This window comes from Lactuca sativa, chromosome 4, assembly GCF_002870075.4.
Source record: "Lactuca sativa cultivar Salinas chromosome 4, Lsat_Salinas_v11, whole genome shotgun sequence".
Lineage (NCBI taxonomy): Eukaryota > Viridiplantae > Streptophyta > Magnoliopsida > Asterales > Asteraceae > Lactuca > Lactuca sativa.
In genome coordinates this window covers 408,326,776-408,336,324 of record NC_056626.2, presented here as the reverse complement: position 1 = coordinate 408,336,324, position 9,549 = coordinate 408,326,776, and the positions used below count along the sequence as shown (strand labels likewise).

Sequence of the window (9,549 nt, the reverse complement as noted above, 5' to 3'; positions counted from 1 at the left end):
GGGGCACTCTGATATATTGAATAAAATATTTGATGTTATGAATTTTGAAAATACTTGTTATTAAGATTTCACATTTATGGGAATGTTTTGGTTATCTAAAAATGAAATTTTTATTTGAAAATTTTGGGATGTTACCGTATGGTTATTAGAGGGTAAAAAGGATTGGGAATCCTTCGTTTCTCATGTATGGTGAAGACTTAGACGAACCTAAGTGAGGGGGAATCGTGTAGGTATTCAGGATCAGAAGCAGTCATGGAACTAGGGTGAGTTCCGCATTCCCCAGGGTGAAGGGCGGCCAAGTGGTTGTTTGGATTGAGGATTGCGTGAGTTGGAAGTTTGGGAAACTTTCCAACATTGGTTTCGCATTTTCTTGGTGTCAGCTAGCAGGCTTCGGTAGGGGGAACCTAGGGTGGGGTTCCAGTCATGATTCGAGTTCGGTTTGGGAGTTTGGTTATGTGTGTGCTTGAATCCGGGCGGCGTTTGGATTATTAGATTAGCGGTAAGGCTTTGGATTACGGTTACGGTTATGGATAGTGGAAGTGTTGTAAGACTGTAGGGTAGCCTATAGCATTCACTAGTTAGCAGTTAGTTGAAGTGTTGTAAGACTACGGGGTGACCCATAGCATTCACTAGTTAGCAGATAGTGTAGGCGTTTTGTAAAACTGTGTGGTGGCCCGTAGCATTCATTGGTCCTTGTGTAGTGGTGAGGATGTGGAAAATTGTGATTTGCTCATGATTTTCTTCGGATTGTTTAGGCCAGGATGGGTTAGTTCGCCAGGCTAAGGGAGGGCCAGATCATATTTAGAATCAGGATATGGTAGGTCGTGTGAGATCGGGTATAAGGAAGACTACAGTTGGTCCTATAGTGTTTTGCTTAGCATCGGGTTAGTGTCGAGATGGTTTGAGTAGTTATTGCATGTAAGGCTTTCGGTCAGAATGTCGCGAGGGGCGACTGTATGGAAATCTTCTGGCTTAGCAACCGGGCTGGAACTCGATATTTCAAATGATTGGCTAACGAATTGGGACCAGGGAGGTCTTAGTGGATTTTGGAAAGCAGCCAGAAGGCAGCCTGCTATTTTGGGTAGTTTTAATGTTTCGAGCAGTTTTAACGTTCCGGGCAGTTTCAATGTTTTGGGAGGTTTTTATGTTTCGGGCAGTGTTAGCGATTTGGGTTTTCATCTGTATGAGAAGTTTCTAGGTGTTTGGGTGATACTAAGTCACTCACAGTGGGATTAATTAATCTCAGAGTAATTGATTTGACCCTGTTGCGCAGCTCTTGTTTGAGTTTAACCGTTGCAGGGGTGAATCCTCTACTCGAATGATTATCTGACCCTTCGATTGAGTATAAGTGTTTTGTAACTGTATATGGTCAGTGATTTTGTTTTCCCCTTTGTAGCATTTTGTTGGTATGAAACTCTATGGGGTTGGCTTGGTGGCGGTTCGGTCTGAAAGGTCTGACAGGGAGTCAGGCCATTGAGATTGTAGGTTTTAGAATTCAGGGGAGATAGGACTGGGTTTTACTCTAAATATTGAGGATTTGTTCTTCACCGGGATTGAAGCATTATCCTAATGATGGATTTAGTAGATCGGGATAGGTCGTTGTATGAACAGAGTTAGAAGGGTTATGATTGGTTTTCTATTCGTTAAGAGAGGGCTTGGGTTGTTTTAGCACGGGCGATTTATCAGGAAATCGGGTCATTGTAAATTTCGGATCTCAAAAGGTTTGGGTTTTATTTTTGGGATAAAAGTTTCGGGTTGGGTTTCAATTACATTGGGAAGGTTATTTTTATGCGCATAATTTCCGATCATGATCATTAGGTTGATTATTTTGATATGAGTGTTAATAAGGAGCAATTTCGAGGACGAAATCTAACTTAAGTGGGGGAGAGTTGTAACTTCTGAAATCTAGAAGGTCAATTATGGAAATAAAAACCTTATTTCTTAAGGCCAACTCGGCGAGTTTGGAGGAGGAAACTCAACATGTTGGAAGTATTGGTCGCGCGTATTTTTGAAGACCAACTGGACAAGTTAGACGTGGTTTAGGAAACCCTAATTTCGGGGTTTTGTACCCTATTTAAACAACTTAAACCCCACATGTTGGCCTCATTTCCAGCCACCATTGTCCTAAACCCTAACCTGGAAACTCTATGGCATTTTTGAGTGTTGTAAGCCATTTTGAGTGCTTTGGTGGTGTGTTTGAAGCCATTGGAAGGAAAGGAAGCTTAGTGAGAGTTGGTGATACAAGAAGGAGCTGCTAGATATTGAATCCTTACTTCATTTTTGACACTTTTCTAGTAAAAGGTCTCAATCTTGCTTTGTGAATTCATAGATCTCCTTCTTAGGCTACTTTTTCATGTTTTGGTCCAAATGGAGTGGTTGTTGGGAGTTGGACGTCCCATTTGGACAAACCCTTTCAGATCTATGGTTCTATGGAGCTCTTGTGGCATAAAGGTGCCAACTTTATGGTCTTAAGGGCTCCATGAATCCATTATGCCCTTATTATGGTCTCTATTAAGCTTTTAAGTTCCCTCTAGCCTTGCATGTGAGTAAAGTTGAAGACTTTACGTGACCTTTTGGTCTTTAAGGCCCAGATCTGTGTTCATGGGTTCTATCTGGAAGATATGATGGTTTTTTGATTAAGACATAAGCCTTTTAGGATTAGGATTTGAGCTTTATGCCTTTGGGGTGGTTCTTAATGGGTAAAGTTGGAAACTTTACCCTTCTAGACGTATTATCAGTCTAGATCTGGAAGATAGGGCTTCGGTTTGAAGAATAGTGGCTTAATGCATTAAGTAGGTTGGCTAATCGAAGTACTCGACGAGCTCTTAAGGGAACTCGGCGAGTTGGGTTGGGTTAGTCCAGATTTTGTTGAAAAAGGAGGAACTCAACGAGTTAAAGGGAAACTCGGCGAATTGGATCGAAATATTGTGATTTTCTGCTTAATGGAAACTCGACGAGTTATCAGATAACTCAACGAGTTGAGTCAACTCGGGGGGTTGATGTTGACTTTTGACTAATTTTTTTGACCAAGTTTGTCCCAAGAGGTGTTTGTGGTAACCTTAATTGTATTCGAGGGAAATATGGGCTTAGGATAAGACCCATATGGGATTGGGCCCAATTTGGAAAATTAGGCCATTTGTGGACTTTTACAGATCTTATAGTTTTAGGCCTTGTTGATTTTGAGCTTGGGCCTTGGTTGTGAGGCTTGATGGGCCAGGGGTAAAATGGTCATTTTACCCCAAGTTTGGATTATGGATCATGGTTTGGATTTCAGTTGCTAATTGGATGTTGTTTGGGTATTCATAGTTTGGGAAGTCATCAGGTTAACAACTAAGGTTTTGTGCAGTGAGCTTTAGCATTCGAGGTGAGTCTCCTCACTGTTTGTATGGGTCGAAGGCACTAATGCCATCCCATTGGGTTTTTGTATTATAGGAAGATCCGGGGATTAGCCATTGGCATTATGCATGAAAGACCAGGAGGTGGCTCCTGACACACTGTATGAAAGACAAGAGTTTGAACTCTGGCGATTATTAGTCAAGTAGTTGTAGACTGTATGCTATTTGTCTTTGTGATGCTTACATGGAAAACCCGGAGGTGGCTCCTGGCACTTGTCTGTAAGACCTAGGGTTGTGGCCCCCGGCTTGGCAAGAAAGACCACGAGGTGGCTCGTGGCATAATGGCAAGACTGTGCGCAACACATAACACCTTTATTGATTATGATATACGAACGGTATGTATGGCTCGTGGTTATGTATGACATGTATGGATCGTTTTATATGTATGGTATGTGGCTCTGGGGAGCTCACTAAGCTTTGTGCTTACGGTTTTCAGTTTTTGTTTCAGGTACTCCAGTTTTCAATTGAAAGAGCTCGGGATTTTCGCAACGCATACACCCGTGTTTTCCGCAATACGTGATCTTTGGGATTAAACTCTGATATTTTTTTAATTGAAATATTTTTCAATGTCTTAAACAAAGTTACAATAGTGTTTTGGTTATAATAAGAATGAAATTTTTACCTTGGATTTTTGGGTCGTTACATGTACAGTTATCTCTGAAACTCACCGCATAATGAAATATAATATTATAAACATATCATTTAGACCTACATCAATGTGTCTGATTTATGTAGAATATATAAAATCGTGAAAAGATTTGCATCTAGATGAACTCTATAGGTAGCTCAAAAGTATTCTGATTATAGATGTTGAGTTATTATTAAAACTCATATTAGCATAAATGTTCTAACATTCTGAATAATTGTTCAAATAACATTCTAAAAATGTTTAATGCTTCATATTTAAAATATTTGTTCCTAAATATTAATGAACACTGTATACTAATGAAATCAAGTTATTTGATGCAAATCGTAATACTACAAATACCAACAAGAAAAACCGTGAAGGGCCAATGTATCTTTTCATGATCTTCCAAAATCAAAAAATAAAATAAATAAATTGATAATAAAGATAAAAAGAAAAAGACTATCATTCTTGAGAGCTCAAACGAGAATAGCTCACCCACTATGTTTTTCTCAAAAGAACAAATAAAAAACAAAGGTACAACATTGAACATATTTTATATATATATATATATATATATATATATATATATATATATATATATATATATATATTTTGTATTCCTCATGGCATTCTCATATTAAATGTGAATACCTAGTTAACCTTGGCTAAACCTCATGTAGAGAATTCAACTAATTTTTTTTTACCGATAATAACAATATATAAGCTAACACGTGTCATCATTTTTGCAAAGATTCAACGAAGCGCTAGTGCCCTATATATAAGGCGCTTGCCTCTCTTGTTTGAACTACTTGATAATTAGACTTTCGCGGAGATGCCTGGTATAGATACCTTCTTACTACATTCTCAGACGGACTTTTTTTCTAATTGTTTTGAATTCACTTGACAGAGATGCTAGGGCAAGCTCACTTGGAGTGATAGACCTTGTTTTCCAGCTTTAACTAGGAATAAATAGGCATGGCATCTATTGAACCTGGAGACTGAACTAGGTATGATTAACTTTCCCCTACTGCGACTACAGCTACAACGACATTTTCTATTGGATAAACTGCAGCTACTGTCGAAGAAACTTTTGTACCTTATTGTGAGAGTTTTGATGATTTGGCTGAGGTGAGCTAACGAATTCCTAGTTGAAACTTCACTTGACACAGTCTTCGTTCACATAGTAGAAGAGGTAGAGGGATTGCTTCTTGACTGAAAGTCTTATATCCGAACAACTAGGTTGAGCTTGAAAGCTTAAGGTGAACCATAGTTAAGGGAATCTATCTTTACTTACTTCCCGGCAAAGAAAAAGAGAAAGAGGTGCCCTATCTGCAGGTGCTTCACCCGATGACTTAAGGCGTCTTGGCCCAAGCCTTATCCTATTTATTTGGCATTCAACTTCAAAGCTAAGTGGTAAAGGCACGGAATCTGATATCCGATAAACTAGGCCACTTCTCTTACGATCACTGATGACTCAACCGCGAAGAATGAAAGAGTTGGGCACTCGACCGCGTTGTGTCTCTCTCTTGTTGCGGATGACTATACTTCCACTGCCAGACAAAACTAGTAATAAAGATATGGAATCCGCTTTTCCCATGTCAGTCAAACATATGTTCCTACCCAAGAGCAATTAACCGGACAAGGGCCATGAAATAAGGTCAGCTCAAGAGTTCTCATGTTATCTAATTTTAATTACGTAGGACCCATAGGGCATTCACTCAATGATCCGTTAATATTAATATAAACCTCAATCAAACAATCTGTCATATATTCTAAAACAAGACTATTCTAGTCTATCACATCATCGCTGCTAACAGAACATAGGCATGCTACAACACGTTGGACATATAATGCCACATATAATATAATGAAAAATCTCATGAATCAAGCAACAAAAACTCAACAGCAGTCCCTAGTCCCTACAAACGGAACACCTAACACAAACTACCTAATACCAATCCAAGACCAATCATTAATCAAATACTCAAATTCATCAAAATCTGACCAAAGTCAAGATGGTTAAAAAAATCATCAGTCAAAGGTCAAAATCAACGGGTCAACGGTCTACGCCCCACAAACACCAAATGCGGACAGTAGAGGACAATATAGACGGGAGTTTGTTAAAAGGAAAGTGATTCGTAGACAACAATTTTTATCCATACACAACAATTCATGTTTTATGGAGTTGTACAATACAATACTTTAATGCACAAATTGTTGTGTATGGAAAAAAATTGTTATGTACGAATCAATTCCCTTATTAAAATAATGAGTTTTGAAATTAATTAAGTAACAGTTTTTAAAATGCTTAACACTTTAATATACAACCATGGAGTATTGAGTTTTAAACTTCTAATGAATTTCAAAACCCTCCAAGTTTCGAATTTATGGGTCAATTTGTCCGTTTGTTAAAATAATGATCAACTTGCTGCATGTTACTAGTAAAGTGGTAATTTAATAATTTTCGTGATTATCCCACATTTCCACTATTAGTTATTACAAAACATTAATATACATAAATTTGTAAATATCTATAATCGGATATGGAAATTTTCATGGATATCTATGAAATTGAATGGTTTGAATGAGTTTTTAAGTTTACACAATATCTAACAAAAGTAATTTGATTAGTTAACTATTTAAAGCGTTAACATATAAACGAAAATCGCAATATTATCATGTTATGTGAAGCTTGATAGTTTAATACACAATAGATTTGGAACTCACGGAATTTGGATTTCCAAATATCGTCGGCTATATTATCGCTCCACCAGATTCTACGCTCAGCCCCCATTAAACCAAAAATCCCAAAAATCCTACTCCGTATGAAAAAGAGACGGTGATCACAGGCAAAAACAAAACCATATGCTTCAATTCATATACCTCTAAATACATCTTTCAAATCCAAACAGATGAACCAATCTTTCGTTTTTTCAAATCATCCATAATGGCTAAGGTTAAGGAATTCATGGTTATGTTCTTCAATAACCGATGGCTTGTATTTGTGGTGGCAATGTGGGTACAATCATGCGCCGGCATCGGATACTTGTTCGGAAGTTTATCCCCGGTGATTAAGAGCTCCTTAAACTACAATCAAAGGCAGATCGCAAGGTTGGGTGTTGCTAAAGATCTTGGGGATAGTGTTGGGTTTTTGGCCGGAACTCTGTCGGAGATATTGCCCTTATGGGCTGCCCTTCTTGTTGGCGCCATTAAGAACTTCATTGGTTATGGTTGGGTCTGGCTCATCGCCACCCACAGAGTACCAACGTTACCGTTATGGGTTGTAAGTATCGGTTTTTTTTAATTTTTACCCCAAAAAAAAAAAAAAAATAAATAAATAAATAAATAAATAAAAAAAATTGGAATCGTTTAAAACCATGCACATTGCTAATTTGCTATGCATTTTGGCTCGATTGATATATGCTACTCTTGAAAATGATGTTTAATGATATGCATGCATGCAGATGTGCATTCTCATATTTGTCGGAACCAATGGCGAGACCTACTTCAACACAGTGGCACTAGTGGCATGCGTTCAAAACTTCCCGAGAAGCCGTGGACCAGTCGTCGGAATACTAAAGGGATTTGCAGGGTTGGGTGGTGCAATTTTGACTCAGATATACGCATCCATCAATTGGCCTGATCGCGCCTCACTCATATTCATGGTTGCAGTTGGACCATCCATGGTGGTTATATCTCTTATGTTTATCGTCCGCCCAGTCGGAGGCCACAAACAACTCCGATCACTGGATGGATCAAGTTTCTCGTTTATTTATTGCGTATGCCTCATTTTAGCTGCGTATCTCATGGGGGTTATGCTTGTGGAGGATTTATTAGATCTGAACCAGACCATAGTTCGAATTTTCACTCTGGTTTTGTTCTTGCTGGTAATCGCACCAATCATGATCCCAATACAAATGACGCTTTCCCGTGACCCGCTCGACCCAAAAGAAGAATCTCTTCTAGCCTCACCAAGAACCAGTAATGAACCTGCAAAACCCGAATCCGAACCAGATCCTAACGATTTTATATTTAGCGAACTGGAAGACGAAAAGCCTCAAGAGGTCGACCTGCTTCCTGCTTCAGAGAGACAAAAAAGACTTGCTCAACTACAAGCAAAGTTAGCCCAAGCAGCCGCAAGAGGAGCTGTTAGGGTGAAGAGAAGAAGAGGACCACATAGAGGGGAAGACTTCACCCTGACACAGGCTCTGGTGAAAGCAGATTTCTGGCTAATCTTCTGGTCGCTGTTACTAGGGTCTGGTTCTGGGTTGACCGTGATTGATAATTTAGGTCAGATGAGTCAGTCTTTGGGGTACGAGAAACCACACATATTTGTTTCCATGATCAGCATCTGGAACTTTTTAGGTCGTGTTGGTGGGGGGTATTTCTCAGAGATCGTGGTGAGGGAGTATGCTTATCCACGACCTGTAGCAATGGCGGTTGCGCAGGCGGTGATGGCGATTGGTCATTTATTCTTTGCCATGGGTTGGCCCGGTGCAATGTACATTGGTACATTGTTAATCGGTGTAGGCTATGGTGCCCATTGGGCTGTTGTCCCCGCCGCTACATCTGAGCTTTTTGGGTTGAAAAAGTTTGGTGCTTTATACAATTTTATGACACTAGCCAACCCTGCGGGTTCACTAGTCTTCTCCGGTGTCCTTGCCAGTTCTATATATGACAAGGAAGCAGAGAAGCAAGCTCAACACAGGAATCAACGTTTTGATAAGCTTTTTGTTGGGGATGAGCCTTTGAAGTGCGAGGGGTCCGTATGCTTTTGTACGACTTATATTATCATGTCTGCATTGTGTGTCATAGCAGTTGTTTTAAGTATGATACTGGTGCGTCGAACTAAGGTTGTCTACCAGCATTTATATGGGAAAACCCGAGGTTGAAGCATCCCCATGGCTGCCTTTGTTTCAAAAACATCAAAACGTCATTACAAAATTAGTTATTGGGGTTTAGTTTGTTCTTTGTTGTATTATTTTCATTAAATTTTGTTCTACACCATCTTTCATGCTAAAAATCTTTAAGAAAATAACATTTAAAATATATGTGTTGTTTTAGCTGAACATGTGTGCAGAAATGATGTGGTGCTTTGCATTTGAAAGCGGTCAATAAGTTGGACGCACATGAAAAAGTAACAAGGCTTTCATTAGGATTAGCAATTTGCTTTTGAAGTTAAAAAAACGAAATTGTCGAGAGTGGGATTTGAACCCACGCCCTTTCGGACCAGAACCTTAATCTGGCGCCTTAGACCAACTCGGCCATCTCGACTTTGCTTTATAATTACGAGATATATAGTATTCTAAGTTAAATGCTTCCGACTTATCAAGTTAGCTTTGTTTTATAGGGAAAAAAAGGCTAAATGGTGAAAGGAATTAAGGAAACCATATACATATCACTGCCACGTTGTGAAATAGAAAGAGAATAAATCAAAGGATAAAATATATTTTTATTACGCTAATTACGTATGTGAATCTACAAATGGTCATAGGTATTAAATAATAGTATCATAATATGCCATTT

At 38.9% G+C, this 9,549-nt stretch overlaps 1 protein-coding gene and 1 non-coding gene across 2 annotated transcripts; one reads left to right on the top strand and one right to left on the bottom strand.

Annotated features, from left to right (window-relative positions):
* The first annotated feature begins 6,917 nt into the window (after nt 1–6,917).
* On the top strand, nt 6,918–9,168 carry LOC111921860 (protein NUCLEAR FUSION DEFECTIVE 4). Its single transcript, XM_023917437.3, has 2 exons — nt 6,918–7,306; nt 7,488–9,168. Exons 1-2 carry the CDS (start codon nt 6,971–6,973, stop codon nt 8,913–8,915), a joined length of 1,764 nt encoding a protein of 587 aa, XP_023773205.1. The 5' UTR covers nt 6,918–6,970; the 3' UTR covers nt 8,916–9,168.
* Nucleotides 9,169–9,216: 48 nt separating this feature from the next.
* TRNAL-AAG (transfer RNA leucine (anticodon AAG)) lies at nt 9,217–9,297 on the bottom strand. Its single transcript has one exon. It is a non-coding gene; the product is annotated as a tRNA-Leu (tRNA).
* Nucleotides 9,298–9,549: the final 252 nt, after the last annotated feature.